We start from the raw sequence: 16,910 nt of genomic DNA on the forward strand, positions 1-16,910 counted from the left end.
TCTATAGACGTCGTTAACGCGACTATAATGCAAACGATGTAGACTCGGAGGAGAACCTAACGGACGAGGACCGTGAGTACCACGAGGAAAACGGAGATGACTACACTGAAGGTGCCACATCTCAACCAATCTCGTAGCACCTATTACGCATGGCTAATATAGAACTGCTATCGCTTTACTTTACTGCTACAATTATACTATGCTAGAACTTGCATGGTAGTATGCTTGCTTGAAAGCCATTACCTTGACGCAACCGTACCCCTGCATATCCTGCTATTAGGATAGACACACGCATACTGCCATATATATTTCATTACTTATACTTCTACTACGCTTATACTACGTGCGTGGTGGAAACTGGTGTTACTTGGACTATGGAGAGAGTGCTACGTGTGTGACTTGGGTGTGTGGAGGGTGAGGGTTGTGTCGACCAAGTTGGAGTATATGACGAGCCTAGGGCAAGTCTTGCTATGGGATGCTACCTAGGCACCCTTGGAAATGGATACCTGTGGTGGGTAAATGGTATATGAGGTGGACCTGGGTGTGAACCTGTGATGGGTGGAGCCCGGGATGGAGGTGCTATGGTGGCACGATGAATGGAAACCCTGATGGAGACATTCTGGCTTGGTCACCCCTAAGGACTTACTAGTACTCAGATTCACCGGGAAGCCTTACGTACCACTCGCCCTATATGGTGCGGGACGGCTGGACTACTTGGTAGGATACTGCCACTACTGCTAGGTTGATAGCGGATAGTGTAAGGAGGTACAGGGCGTGGAGGGTTTCCCCCCCCACACCCTTCTAAGACTTCATGGAGACCTTGTGGACCCGGCTCATGACTCATAGTTTGAGCCACCCCAGACTTGACTTGGGGTGAACCAGGGCTGAATGGTAGAGTGGCATTATCCTAGACTAGCAAGCAGCTGGAATCAGCATAGTTGACGACGGTCAACGAGGAAGGTGGATCTTGTGGTTATGTAAAACCTCTGCAGAGTGTATGGTTGATCGATCGATACATGTGCCGACTTGTCAGCTATGGACCTTTCCTGGGTTTCGCTTAAACTAGATAGTGAGATGAGTCCTTTTCTTCTTCCCCCATGAGAGAGTGTCGGTCGTAGCCAGGGGCTACGGGCCTTGAGACAGTGCCAATAGGGAGTTGGCCTGTCGACTGAGGGTTGGTATAGTATGGTGATGATATGGAGATGGTGGTATGTCGATCCCAGGATCGAAACCTTGCTCAGAAAAGGGAATGGAGTGAAATGTGTGTGGGAATGGTGTTAAAACTTGACCAACTATTACTATTTACTTGATATGATATTGCATAGGAACCCCCAGCTTTATAGGTTCCTTTGACTTTGTCCTCCTTGCATCCAATTTTCACAAAGCAATGCTCATAGGGATGGGAGTGGCCAGTATAAATCGTACTGATAAATTTTGGCACACAGGTTCTGCTGAGGAGTATAGCTCCGAGGAGTTTGACGGATGAGAGGTTCGTGCCTATGCTCGAGTTTTGGCGATCTTATCTTCAAGCTATTCTGAATGAATGCTACTTTTGATTCCGCCAATGCGGCGATGTAATAAATTATGTAATTTTGCACTAGTTGTACTCTGATATTATCATTGTATGGATGTGATATTCGACTGGAATTTAGGTAATATGATCTATAACGATCTTATTACACATCGACGCTGTGGATTTCTCTTCGTGGAAATTGAGGTCGTTTCACTTATAACTATACCATGTGTTGCCCACTCTATGCATGCATATGTTGCATTGCATATCATGATAGGAACGATGATGAATCGATGGATCAACCGGAGGACTTGGTGTTTAACTAAAAAGATGGTGCTATGGTGATTATGTCCCGAAGATGGAATGCTAACTTTTGGTTATATCTTATCCAGGCAAGACTCGGTGCATAACCCCTACTTTCTGCACTTTATATTATGTTTGTGCATTAAGTTTCAAGGAGTTGAATGAAACCCACTTATATATAAATATCTTTATCCTATGAGTCTTACTAGTATGACAGTATCGTATAGATTACTATGCTACAGGACTCCGGTAGAAGTCGATTGATTGCCTGTCACTCGCGAGAGATAGAAAATATATTATTGTTGTTACTATATTATTATCACTCATGATAAAAATGGTGGAAAGGAAAAATGGAGACCGAGCAGGGATATGGTTTGGGTATTGGGGGTGTAAGAGGTTGTGTCCTACAGCCAACGGGGCATAGCTTGGTTACACTATTTCCCTGTCTGAGTTGGTTAAGGACCGACTGTTGCATTAGACTCTAGGCAAATCATAGACTTATTATTCCGAGCATATACTTGTATATGGGCGCAGAAAAGGCTTGTTGCTCTCTTGTCATGGGTTCCGGCTCTTTTTGGACCGATTGATTAGAGGTAGGACGGTGGAGGTCTAAGCACCGCACTGAGTCCGGGATTTAGGAGCGGGGGCTTGGAGTCTAAGTTTAGACGCGGACCTGGACCCCTTGATAGGAGAGTGGCGGGTTGGTCCTACTTATGTCTGGGGTACAAGCGGGGCTTGTGTTTAGAGGTACCTAGATGGGCACATTGATTCGCGAATCGTCGGGCGATCCGGTACGGCTTGTCTATAATCTAGCACTGTAGTAAGAACTTGAAAATGAAAGATGATAAAATAATTCTGATTGCTTACCACCTGCTTCAAAGTAGTACAGGGGCTTACATAGAATTGTTAGTTAATGAACCAATGGTGTCTGCTAATAAAATTGAATATAAGGACACACTTTTAGTAATGCTCCTGCAGATGCTCTAAACCCACAAGCCAAATAGCCTTGCATATCATTTAAAATCTTTTCTTTTCTCATATCGGGTAAGTCTTGCTGAGTATAATTGAGTACTCAGGGTTTTATTTCTCCCCGTTGCAGGTGACAGGTGGATGCTAGAGCTGACTCTTGTGTGTGGATTCCTCCTGGTGGACTCAGAGAGGATTTCTTTACGCTGCGATCATAGTCTTTATTTATAACTACCACTAAATATTTTTATAAATGGAAGTTTTATAATATGTTGTCGTAGTCTATATATCAATGCTTCATCATGTCATGAATAGATATTTATTTTCGCTGTAACTCTGATCACATATTTATATTCCGCTGTTAAATTAAATTATTCATAACTCTGATAACATGATCATATTCCACTATTATAAACAATAAATATTATATTATGATGTTACATGAAAAGTGGTGTAAGAAATGACTAAAATGTTGTAAGCTTTATTTTCTCATTTGTGATCCTGATGGAAAAATGTGGATTTTTGGATTCTCCCTTAGGGTGTGCTCGACGGAACTGCGTAATTTAGTGCCCTCTCTTGAGTACTTAGTGTCTAATGGAAGACAAGTACTCTTGGAAGACATTAGATTAGACGGTTCTGCCACAATTATTTTACTAAAACTTAAAATAGTTCCATTTAAATTTTAAAATAAAGTTAGAATTACATAACTTTTGAGAAGTAGGTACTAGTAGTAGATATATATAGGAGGTTTGTGGATGAAATAAAATTTAAATATAGCTAATGGATGACAGCTAGATTGGCCACGTCGTGTATCGTTGCTTAGTGCAATAGCGCATGCACGTACCCTACACGTGACACATAACCATGTGTGGAGGCTTAATGTCGCATTCCCCTGTGTATGTTTGTGTGTGTTATGCTAATCATGAGAGATTAGAGTGAGACAACATACTCAACAGAGCATATCTAATAGTTTTTTTTCTTAAAAAAACACTTTGTAACCCTTTATTTGAAGAGCAATTTTAATAAAAATTAACCTCTATAGGTCTCCGAGGGTCTACCCTCTAACAAATTCTTAATATCTTGTTCAACACTTTGAATAGCCAGCACCATTCTCTATCTTCAGCGAATGAGAAAGTAGTGACAGAGATCATAGGAATATTTGGATATCTTGTTCAAAATATTGTTAAGGATTTTTCAGTAAAATCTTAAGTTCTATCGATGGCCGGGCTCAAAGTTACTATTTGCTTCATTGAAAAGTCAAGCTGCAACTTACTGTTCGTTGATTTATTGTGAGAGAAAAATATTACACCATGATTGATAAGTAAGACCGATAAGTTCAAGCAAATAGGGCCAATATACAAAAAGATATAAATAGACTCGTGAAGTTGCTCCAACAAAAACTAAAGTTAAGGTCTTGTTTAGTTCCTTTCCTTAAAGTTTATTTTCTATCGCATCGGATGTTTGGACACATGCATAGAGTATTAAATATATACTAAAAAATAACTAATTGCACATATCGTGAGACGAATTTTTTAAGCCTAATTAGTTCATAATTTGACGAGGTGATGCTACAGTAAACATGTGCTAATGAATGATTAATTAGACTTAATAAATTTGCCTCGCGGATTACTGAGGACTTCTGTAATTTGTTTTATTATTACTATCCAAACACTCTTATATACACCCTGATATAACATCTGATGTGATATTCCTAAATTTTACTCCCTGATTTAAACACCACCCGAGTTACATGGTGGGATATATGCCTCAGACAGTCAGACCTCAGTGCATGCACTGCAGGGGTTCATGGCGTCACTGTTTTCAGAGCAATGAACGCTTGGCCGGCCAGGTTACAGACTTACAGTAGTCATGAATGGAAGTAATAATTCCCCCACAGTACAAACAAGCTCCCGTAAATTTCGCCCATACCGTGGTATCATCCGTGATCCGTTCCATCCGCGTTCAAGTAGCTTGTGTGCTCAGCGCGCTCTCTCTCTCTCTCAGGTTCTCGGCACATTTCTGGGTGATCTTTAGGCTCTGTTTAGTTTCTCTCCAAAACGTCAAATTTTTTAAGATTTTTCATCACATTGAATCTTTAGACGCATGTATAAAGCATTAAATATAAATAAAAAATAAAACTAATTACACAGTTTAGACGAAATCCACGAGACGAATCTTTTAAGCCTAATTAGACTATGATTGAACACTAATTACCAAATAACAACAAAAACGCTACAATAACGTTTTGCCAAATTTTTTGGCAACCAAACTGGCCCTTAGGTGGCACACAGCCACACACACGGCATTCTTGTCCAGATTGAGAACGGATACTCAGGGTGTTTGGTTCTTTAGTCGCTCCTAAAATTTATGTCATATTAAATGTTTAGAGGCTAATAAGGAGCATTAAATATAAATTAATTACAAAACTAATTACATATATGGAGGCTAATTTTCGAGACGAATTTTTTAAGCCTAATTAAGCTATTATTAGCACATATTTACTGTAGCATCACGCTGTCAAATCATGGACAAATTAGACTTAAAAGATTCGTCTCGCAAATTAGTCGCAAGTTGTGCAATTAGTTTCGTAATTAGTCTATATTTAATACTCCATACATATGTCCAAATATTCGATGTGACAGAAATTTTAGAAGGAGGGGAAGGAACCAAACATGCCCTTACAGCCTCTGAACTGTTTGAAGTATAATGCGCCTCTGTTTATTTTTTCTAAGTACTAGTATATATATATAGGCAAAATAGGCAATGTCGTCCTTCAACTTTTGCTCTTGGGTCAAGTTCGTCCCTGAACTCTTGCGAGGATCAATTTAGTCCTTGAACTCTTGCTCTCCGGTTCAATTTCGTCTTCCATCTGAGCTGGACATCCACGTTGGCATGCTAGATTCAGCCAGATGTCTTAGGATTTTGATATGCATGTTCAAAGTCCATATTGCCCTTGCCATTGTTTATGTGCAGCCGTCTCTCTCTCCTAGCTAGCTCATTTTCATTTAGCAGCTTACTGCACAGCCGGCTCTCCCCTTCCCCTCCACTGTAGTTCATCGCCAAATCGACAGCACGAAACTGACAAAATGTATAGATACACAGGCATGAAATTGACACAATGTTTCAGGTTCAAAGTAGCAGATGCTGACACAAATATTTCAGGTTCTGAGTATAAGATGCTGACACAAGAGCCATTACAAAATGTAATGCAAATGACAACAAAGTCTTCTTAGATGATACAGACTACTGTCACGATTTATTCGGCTTTCCTCTGCTAGTTGAACTAGATTTAATCTTTGCAGTTGCACGCCCGCTTGTAACATTGATGGTTGCTCTTGCAGACGAGGTGGCACCACCTGCACTTGTCTCAATGACAACAAAGGCATTCCCATCAGCAGTGGCTTTAGCTTCAGACTTTGACTTCCCAAAGGGCACTACTCTTCTCTTTTGACCAGTCTACAGAGCAATTGAAATTAGATTGATGTATTGGAATAATGCATAGAGATTGAGTGTACATTAACCATTTACTAACCTGAATAAATGATGAACCAGTTCTTTCACTATAATACAATCCGTAGCCCTCAATTGCCTTTCTTTTAGTTGACTTTGTGCTCAGAGATGCAGCTTGACCTTTTCCTTTAGATGGTGCTGTTTCAATGGCCAATGGTGCACTACTATTGTGAGAAGGATTATGCGATGTCGAGTCCTGCTGCTGCATAACAAAGGGGAAAAGTTAGAGCCATCTCGTTGTTATTATCTCCAGGAACAAAATAGAAAGCTAAAAAGGTGAAATGTATAAACACCAGCTGAACAGAGCATGTCTTAGTGTTGTGTCCAAGGCCGTTGCAACGTGTGCATCTGATTTTAGTGCCAACTCTAGAGGATTTAGTGCTCGAGTTCATTCGTTCTGAAGGATCCATCCTCCTTTTTGTTTGTGGGCGACCTGGCATCTTCTTCACTCTAGGAGGCAACGGTTTAGGATTTGGAGACACAGGCCAAGCAGACTCATGCTCTACCGGTTGGAGGACATGCTGATAAGTTATCTTGTATTGGTCAATAGAGAAACATGTATTTACATAATTGTTCGGCTCATCTGAGATTGTGAACAGGGCTGCACAAGCATGTCGACATGGGATACCCGAGACTTGCCAATATCTACAGGAGCATGTCTTTTGTCCCAGATCAACCGTGAACCTCCATTTCTTGTCCCTCACTTCAAATCCATTTGCACCATTCCATAGGACATGACAGTATTGGGTTGCATGCCTAATTTTATTTACCTTCCTGAGAATGTTGGGGCATATTGTCATTGCCCATCTATCACTATTGCTCCTGTTCTCTTGAATCCTTCTTGTCACCATGATACGTATTTCCTCTAACATGGCAAGGATAGGTTTAAATCTTGCATCTATAATCCAGCTATTGAATGATTCGCTCACATTGTTATCAACTGACTCGCAATTGGATCCAATTTTGAACCAAGCCCGACACCAATGTACTGGTTCTGTTTTTTGCAAATCAGCCCATCCTTTGGGTGTCTTGGCAGCTAACTTGTTCGTGTAATGATTAAACTGTATCTCATTACATGACTTTGCAATCTTCCAAAATCTCTTTTGGTACTCCTGTAGCCTATGTTTTTTTCTCCAGTTTGCATAAATGTGTCGTGCACACATTCGATGCTCAGCCATTGGAAAGAATAGGTCAATTGCCTTCAGCAAACCCTTTTGTTTGTCTGTAAGGAACACCCATCCTTTAGCACCATGTGGGATTTTCAAATCTTTTTGAAGGTGCCCAAGAAACCATTTCCATGAATTTACATTCTCATATTCCACAACAGCCCAAGCTATAGGGTAAATCTGATTATTTGCATCTCTCCCAATAGCTGACAGCAGCTCCCCTTTCATAGGACCCTTTAGAAAGCAACCATCAAGCCCTATCACCCTCCTGCATCCATCTAAGAAACCCCTTCGACATGCATCCAAGCAAATATACATTCTTTGAAACACATGGTCCTCTTCCTCAGGATCAAGGGCAATATGCACACTGCTACCAGGATTACTGCGCTTCAGCTCAAGGGCATAGTCAAATAACTTAGAGTACTCTCCACTCCGAGCATCCATGACCTTCCTAATAACCTTTGCTTTTGCTCTTTTCGCCATTGTCAATGAAATCTCGACACCCATATCTTCTTGTATTGTCTCCTTCATTGCTCTAGCCTTCCATGCTGGGTTAGCCTTGATAGTACTCTTATAATTGTCACATATTCTACTTGTAGATAATCTTTTGTTTTTCAAGACTGGGCAACAATGATGGTTGGGATTATATGTCACAATCTGAAACCAGTCAGTTTTGGAGTTGTATGAAGCATGCACAAGCCAAGGACAACCTTTCCATGAGCAAACAGCCCTTAACCTCTTCTTGTCATTCTTAGGAAACCTAATATTTACCTTCATCTTCAGTGCATACCTTTCTATTGCATCTTTTAATTCCTTCTTGCCTCTAAAACACATGTCCAAGGCAAACTGAGGTGTGTCGGCACGGCTATCAAATATTGGAAACCTGCACTTCCTTCTCTTGGCATCAGTCTCACTATCATCATCATATGATACATCTTCATCTGAATCAAAATATGCAATGCCATCTCCAAATTCATTCACCTGAACCATACTGTTAGGATCATTCCCTGTTGGAAGATCCATTGTAGTGGGGGTGTCCTCAGGAATGCCTCCTCTCTTCTTCCTTTTTGACATTTTTGTTTTATAATTGTTTCTTATCTCCTTTGCTTCATCGTCCTCATCAGATGTGAACCCTGTGGCTTCACATTCACTATCTAAACCATCTTCTTGTTCATCTTCAGTATTTGGTTCACCAATCTGTGCATCCTCTGTAATTTGGCCACCATGATGTGCATCGAAATTTAAGACATTTTCATCTCTAAACAGGTCAAACACAGCTTCATCTCCTGCTCCATCTTGTAAATCTGTTTCACTAAATTTAGCCATGTCCACATCAATTAATTCTGTGTATATATCCACTGCACCATTAGATCCTATTGCATCTACCATATCAAGGCATGACTTATCATCTACCAGCATCCTCATCCCAGTATTCACTGCTGCACCAAATGGCAACCAATACATCCTAACAGACCTCTTAAAAGTTATGTGATCCATCAGATGGCCTTCAAGTTCTGGGATGGACAGTTTATCCTTATCTATATGTGAAACTCCCTCATCTCCATTACAATATTGTACTGATGATCCATCAAGAACAAATACCCCATTGAAATGAAATCTAACAACCAGTACCTCTGAATCTCCCATCTTCTCCTAGCCCTACAGGATGCATTCTAACATTAGATTTTAAAAAAAGCCAACATGCTTCTCAGCTCCACGAAGTAAAATGCAAAAGAATTAACATACCTTTATGTACTGCTGGTTGGTTCCCTCCTCCTCCGTCCAAGAGGGCCACGGCTCCCTGACCAGCCCCTGGTTGCTCGCCTCAAAATCGTGGTCGTGCTGTTGTTGAATCCCCTCTGGTCCAAACAAATCCTACGAGCAAGCTGCTTCCATGGGGTCGGCGACTGGAGAGATGGCTGGGGTGCTCAGGGGCGGCGAGCGGGCCTGGTTGCGGCGGGCTTGCTGGCAGGGAGGGGGCGGCGAGGGTCGGCGACCCGAGCTGGCTGGGAGGGGCCGCGCTCGCTGTTAGGGAGGGGGTGCCGAGGGCCGGCGAACCGAGCTGGCTCGGAGGTGGCGGCGCGCTGGTAGGGAGGGGTGGCGAGCTACGCTACTGGGAGGGGCGGCGACCTGGTAGGAGAGGGAGTGGTCGGGCTCGATGCGGCTGCTCTGTCCAAAACGAGTGCAGGGTAAATTGGTCATTTCAACAGGAGTTGGAACCCTAAGCTGACTGGTTGCTGAGTTCGCACGCCAACGTGGACGTCCAGCTCGGATGGAGGACGAAATTGAACCGGAGAGCAAGAGTTCGAGGACTAAATTGATCCTCGCAAGAGTTCAGGGACGAACTTGACCCAAGAGCAAAAGTTGAAGGACGACATTGTCTATTTTGCCATATATATATGGAAGACCGCTTTGATTCATTCTTATGCATCCGTTTTAGCGTATTGCCTTGCAACATCCATGAGCCCGTGATTTCTCTCTCTCTCTCTCTAAGGTTCACGGCATTTCTTGGTGTACATGAAACCCGAAACGTTGTTCCATCGTTGAAGAGCGGGTGCGAGTAGAGTAGTAGACTCATCAGCCTTGGGGAAACTCGTTCGGCTGCTCCGCTTATTTCAACTTATTTTTTCTCACATAACACTATTAAATTATCTGAAATCATCCAAAATAAGTTAAAAACTGATCAGCAGAACGAGCCCAAAAGGGATATCTAGGGTAAGAGCGGGCACCTTTGGTACAGAGAGTCTAGGGCAAAGAACGGGATCCTATCTATGGAGGGTGGTCCATTGCTCCGTTGCTGGATCCTGTTAAGAGTGGTGACGGGCACTGTGCGCAATTAAAAGCCCTATTTGCTTTTGTCTGGGGCTTCCGTAATCAACAGGGATATGAATGACACTACTACAGAAGTTAGGTTCTCTTTGGCACTGCTCCTACGTGGTCCGGCTCTGTCACTGTTCATGCACTGTAGCTGGAGCCAGGAAAACAAGCTCCGCCGGCTTCGTAAACAGTGCTCAGTGAACAGTGGCACAAAAAATCGGAGAGAGAAAAATGGCTTCAGTGAATGGTGCTTCTACAATGTAGGAGAGAGAAAAATAGCTTCGTAAACAGTACCGGTGTCAATGGAAGCCGGAGTCGCCGAAGCCAAAACAAACGAGCCCTTAACTATAGGGACGGCTCTAGAGCTTATGTAGGGGCGACTGCGCCAGCCGCCCTTCCCAGGGTGTTCCTACAGAGGGTGTCTCTGTAGGGGCAGTTTTCTGATCGCCCCTGCAGTGCCCTCTGTAGGGACGGCTGGTGTTTTCAGCCGCCCCTACAATGCCCTCTATAAGGGCGGCTGGTAATATCAGCCGCACCTGTAGTGGACTTCTGTAAGAGCGGCTGTATCACCAGCCGCCCCTGCTGTGTGTATTTATAAGGGCGGTTCAATCAAGAACCGCCCCTATAGTGGGTTTTCCAGCAAAAAAATAAATAATTTAAATTCAAATCTGACTATATATGTATATATATATAATTCAAATTCGAATCTGACCGTCACAAATATACACATATACATCCACAAACAGAAGACCATTATTTAGAACATCATCATAAGTCATAATTCACAAAAGTCTATCATGCAAAACAAAGTCCAAACCGTTCCAAAATCTAATCCAAATCATACCACAAGTCCATATTGCCATCAACGACCTAGGGCTAGCCTATCAGTCTTCCAAAGGTGTTGGTATAGAGGATTACTACCTAAATCGAAAAGAAGATGATGGTAAGTGCCTTTACGGTACACAATCTGGTCCATTATAAAGTTGCAAAGGTCGCCAACTATCTCTAAGAGCTCGTCATCCTTGTATGGGTTCCTTCTCGTGTCTTTATCTTTCTCCAACTACACGAGAATAAGTTTAGGTTTACTATATCACAACATATGCAAACTTTTCATACTATGAGCGAATAGGTTCAAACTTACCAGATTGGGGTTTCTATTGTAGCCACCGATGGTACTCATCATAATACATGTGTAGTATCCATAATGTAGACTCTCAGGCTTCTGCTTGGGGCACTGTGTGTTTTACATATAGAGATGTTAAGTAATGCTATTGACAGACACGTAATATATGAAGTACCAAAGTAAATGACACTTATCGCACATAGAGTTTTGACATACAACTTTTCCTTTCTATTTGGATAATGTATCCCCTTATGTTCCTGGACATAGTGCATGAATGCCATGTTCTAATAGTTTTAGCAAATGCAACTTGTTAGTATCCCACATTGAACCTTACAAGTATGTATGCAAATATAGTAGCTAAAATGAGGATTGTCAATATGTACACGTCTTGACAATCGCTATGAAGTCTTTGTATGTCTCAACTAGGAAATCCGCTGAATCAAAGACCCATGCAATGCTATGTGAGAGCCAGATGCCTATGCAAATCCAGTGATCGCTGTATGAATTTAGTCATAGAAGGAACACATAAGCTCTTTTGCATCGAACAAAGTATATTGAACAAAGCTAAGCATACAGTCGAACTTACTTGAAGTGGTATGGTATCCATATATTATCGTGTTGTTGGAGATTTTTAAAACATAGAGCAATGTATGCCGCAATCTTGAGGGACTCTTTCAATATTTTCTTGTTCCTGATGTCCTCTTTCTCCTTAAGTGTCTTTCTAGCTCCTAGTTCTTTGCAATCTAGTTTTCACTCTTTAGGGTAATTAAATTTTGTTGATGCTATAGGTGAAGGGTCTATATACTCGTGTTTTAGAGCTGGCCTCTTTTTCATAAAGTCCGCTTGCATTCTACAAATCACGGTGCGGGTTAGTTACAACAAAATCAAAAGATTACATTGATATCATATCGAGAGGGCAAGGACTTACAGGCACCATATGCGAATTAGATTCATTTCCATTCGTTTAAGGTGGAAGCATGTCTGGATATCCTTAAACTCAACATCAATTTGACCACCTAGGGCTCTAAATGTGCCGGCAGGGATCCATGCTTATAAGATTTCTAGTTCTGTTATCTGAGCATGCAAGTACCAATCATGGAACTTTCTCATTCCACGTGATAAGCACTGTATGACTCAGTTTGGTAGGAAGTTCTTGCCTTTTTCATATTTATCCGGGGAATCATTTGACCATTTAAGGTTATCAACAGCTGGATACTTGTTAAACCCTTTGTGCAGTTTGCTAGTGGTGCCCTCCTCAGAAGCTGATGCTCTAAATTCTTTTACTTGGTTCTTAGGCTTGAACTGGTCATGGGCTATCCACTTGTGCACCGATGAGATGTCATTAATGCCCACATACAATGGCCTTATCTTAATTGGGATTTTGTTTTGAGCTTCCCATTTGGACACGTCCTTATCAACTTGTGCATCACCTGCTCCAGGGGCCACTTGTTCTTCATGTATCGGTTGTTCATGAGGCAATTGCTATTCATGAGACACTTGTTGTTCATGTATCGGCTACGCTTGTTGAGAAGGATGTTGCATCTCATCATTCCTTTGCTCAGTACGAGCTAGAGAAGGACGTGGCATGTCATCATGCCCATGCTCGATACGAGGTGGAGAAGGATGTGGCATGTCATCATGCCCTTGCTCGGTACGAGGTGGAGAAGTCTCTAGCGTGTGGTGGTCATGGTCATGGGCCGGTGAGTATACCTCCCCATCCTCGATGGGTTTCTCCAGAGGATGAACTTCAGTCGGAGTTGGCGAAGACTCAGTCAATACAATGTCCTGTCTGTGCCAGAGGATGAACTGGTTCATGACGTCTCTGAGTAACACGAGCCCCTCGGGAGTAGGGTGTTCTATCTTCCAAGTCATGAACTCGGGCTTCACGGTATGCATCTCGACCCGAGTGTAGTCCTATGGGATGTCCCTATTGTGCCACGTGCCGCCCGGAGGATGTGCCACGCCCGTTGCCACCTCAATGATCATGTTTTGCCTACCCATCGGAACCACCAATTTGCAACTGGTTGGCGCCCATATGTGATCGACAGGGGTTCTGATTGCATTGGAACCTTGACTGTTGGGAACATCCGGAGGGCTGCCAACTACCGCCAGTTGTCTGGGCAGCCCCATTGGTGTCTGTGGCTCCATCGTAGACATCCTTTCTCCACCAACATCTTTTTAACTAGGGCCTTCACTTGGCGCTCAAGATTAGACTCTCGGTCTCTGCCATGTTTCTTGTACATGTGCCTCTCCTCTACGAATCCGTGCTTCCAGGACATCCTCTTCCCTAGCCCCCTGGCGTGTCCTATGTGCTCAAGGTTTCCTAAGGCAATGGTAAGCTTGTCCCTCTCTCTAGAAGGGTTGAATGCGCCCTTCTCCTTGTCTTGAGCAAGTTTCAGTATCTTTGATACTACCTCTCCGGTCTCCGACTTAGCAAACTTGAGGCTACTACCGGATGAATCAACACTCCTCGAGTATATCCACTGTTTAAGGCATGGCTTCAACTTTAGCACTTCCATATTTCCAGCAGCTTCGGCCTCTACGTCCATCTTCCTAAAGACCTCTTGCTTGCCAACGTAGCCACCGGGGCCTAGATGAGGGTAGTGTTGGTTCTTCTTCGCCTGCTCGCTGTTACGGGCACTGAGGGCCAATGATGCCTCTGAAGTCTTCTCAGCCATGAGCTCCTCCCATTGACTAGGAGTTATGTTGCCATACTTAGGGAAAGGAGTTAACTTCTATTGGATAAAGTTCTTGTTCAGATCCGACCGCCAACGCTGGAAGCTTTGCCCCATTATCTTAAAAGCATTTTGTTGTACCAACTCGTGTGTTCCCTCAAGAAACCTAAAGTTCTGCTTTAGCTTCTCCCATAGGTCTACCTTTTGGCTCATATGTACAAGATTCCAGCCACGGATGGCTGGGTTCAACTTATCTCTAACTACAAACCCGATGTGATTATGGAATTTTGCCCTATATGTATTTGGCTCAAGGATCTGCCCATCTGGCCCGACCTCCATTATCACATAGCATGCCTTGTCGTGATATTGGTTTGGCTTTCTAATCCCCCTCATTTCCTCTTTGGCTGGGCAGTCTCAGTCGTGGTTGTGTCCTGAGGTTGTGGAGCGGAGGCCTCATTGTGAGTATCTGTGGCTCCTTCCTCTGATCTCCTTTGCCCCGCTACATATTGTCTGGCAAGACAAGCCAGAGGCCGACATTGTCTTTTTAGAGGTTGAGTAGGGACGACTTGTGTATCCGGCAGGTCAAAAGTGTTAGCAGAGGTAACATAAAGCCATAGCATTAGCCAAATTTACAAGCTACTAAGGCTTTATCCGTACCTCGTCATTCGGATCAAAATCCTTGTCCAACTCGTCCTCCATTGGCCTCCGTCTAGGTTCTTGTGGGAAAGGATCCTCGAGACTTACATATCCCCCTAATGAGGTGTCGTCATCATCATCCCCTTCTTCGCCTTGGGCTTCCTCTCTGCCTTCTCTTCCCTAGGCCCCCCACTAGATCCTCATCATCGACAAGGTCCTCATGAGTAAGCATTACTTCTAGACCCTTTTCTAACTCATTATCGAACTACTCCTGAGTAAGCTGGTCATCTAGTTCTTGCTCTCCATGGGATGGCTGCTCATCATTCATGGGGCATCGGGATGCACTCTTTGATGTTCGTGACATTTCATGCCTTGTTCTAAGAGATGCAAGAAAAAAAGTAGTATAAGTAGTAGTACTAGTGGTAGAAGTAGTAGTACTAGTAGTACAAGTAGTAGTACTAGTACTAGTAGTAGTACTAGTAGTAGTAGTAGTACTTGTAGTAGTACTAGTAGTAGTAGTAGTACTTGTAGTAGTACTAGTAGTAGTAGTAGTAGTACTTGTAGTAGTAGTAGTAGTAGTAGTAGTTGTAGTAGTAGTAGTCAAACAAAAAGAAAGCAGGACTAGCCCACTGCATAGCCACTTTTAAGTCATGAGCGTTGTAAAACTCAAATTTCTAGCTTAATACAGTGATATGTAATGAGAGAAAAAGTCATAATAAGATCAGAGCAGACACATACAACTAGCATAATAACATTTAAAAAGAACTCCAAAGACACGAGGTGATGAAATAGTGTGGATAGGTGCATCAGCAGTCACTAATTGCAGATCAACCCCAAAGACGGAGGCGAGGTTTTACATGTGACAAGCTCTCCCTTGTGGCAACTAAAACACTTATAGAAGCTTAACTAGTAGACACATACAGAAGCTTAACTAGTAGACACCAAACATGATTTGCCACTGCAACATTGCAGTGTGCAAGGCGATTAGGTAACCAAACGTTGATCCAGCAGGCGGCGCAAAAGAGGCAGCGACAACTGAAGCTAAAAGCTCTGATGAAAAATGAGTACTGCATGTCTAGATTGGATCTGATGATATTCTTTTAGTTCAGTCAGTGTGTACTGGAGCAGCATCACATCAGCATTGCATTATTCTTGTGGTGCAAACTGATTCAGCGCACCAACAGCTTTAACCACAACCCAACCAACCACCTAACGGGCTACGACCACTAACGTGATCTAGGAATCTAGATCCAAGCGGCATCGCCAAGCCACATAAAAGCTTTGGCTATTCCAACACAATCCTAGCCACCACTAATGGCGTATGTACATGAATGCATCGAACAGGAATAGCGCACACCAGTGGAGCATTGTGGCTCAGCAGTTGCCACCCAGGACAAGGAGGGAGATGATGATGCCTCCCAACTTTCCATTCTTGCAATGCCCAATTAGACCACTAGAATAGTCATTCGCGAACCACATTAGATTATGATGCTCAGTTAGCTCTCGAGATGAACAGTTTACAGGGAGATATCACAGTTTTTCCCAAAAAAAGGCCAGCCACCAACACAAGTATTACAATCTCCAATAGCTACTTATGCTAATATGAAATCACTGTGAAACAAAATACTCTTCAGAAGTATCAAAATTTGGAGATTATTGATGTCTATAGTACTGCTATATGGTACCATGGCATAATGTCCTAATTATTATTTTCTCAAGTGCACAACATTGTCTCCCTTTTTTTCTTGAAACATGCACAATGTAGTGTCCTAATTTACTATTTTATGGTAACATAATTCACCAATAAAATGGCTCGGTTACAGGTCAAAGCTAGATTGATAAGGAAAGTAGCACCAAGAACAAAAATATGGAAACCTATATTCAGAAGCCCTATGTTTGATAAGTTGGCCAAGCACAATCTTAAAAAGTATCACACCCCTAAAGAACTAAGCAGTTTTTAAGTCGTAAGTTGAATGTAGTCACCTGAGTACCCACTATATCATGACTAAGACAAGTCGGTTGGCTCTCCCTGACTATAAATCTAACCCATAAACTTAAGCCATATAATATCTTTCAAAGCATCAGCAGCGGAGAATGTTGCGACCATGGCAACACTAGTGCTTGAAATGCTCCGGCTAGTATAGTAAGAAGCAAATGATTTTTGCATCACTTAGCAAAGAGTGGAGAATAGTTAATATTAC

The 16,910-nt window shown here is 42.6% G+C and overlaps 1 protein-coding gene across 1 annotated transcript; it reads right to left on the minus strand.

The window, feature by feature from the left end:
• Positions 1–6,031: 6,031 nt before the first annotated feature.
• LOC136515483 (uncharacterized) lies at positions 6,032–9,105 on the minus strand. Its single transcript, XM_066509058.1, has 3 exons — positions 6,586–9,105; positions 6,315–6,494; positions 6,032–6,238 (listed from the first exon to the last, which is right to left on the minus strand). The coding sequence occupies exons 1-3, from the start codon at positions 9,103–9,105 to the stop codon at positions 6,032–6,034; spliced, it is 2,907 nt and encodes a 968-aa protein (XP_066365155.1).
• Between the last annotated feature and the right edge of the window lie 7,805 nt (positions 9,106–16,910).

Source organism: Miscanthus floridulus, chromosome 17, assembly GCF_019320115.1.
Source record: "Miscanthus floridulus cultivar M001 chromosome 17, ASM1932011v1, whole genome shotgun sequence".
Lineage (NCBI taxonomy): Eukaryota > Viridiplantae > Streptophyta > Magnoliopsida > Poales > Poaceae > Miscanthus > Miscanthus floridulus.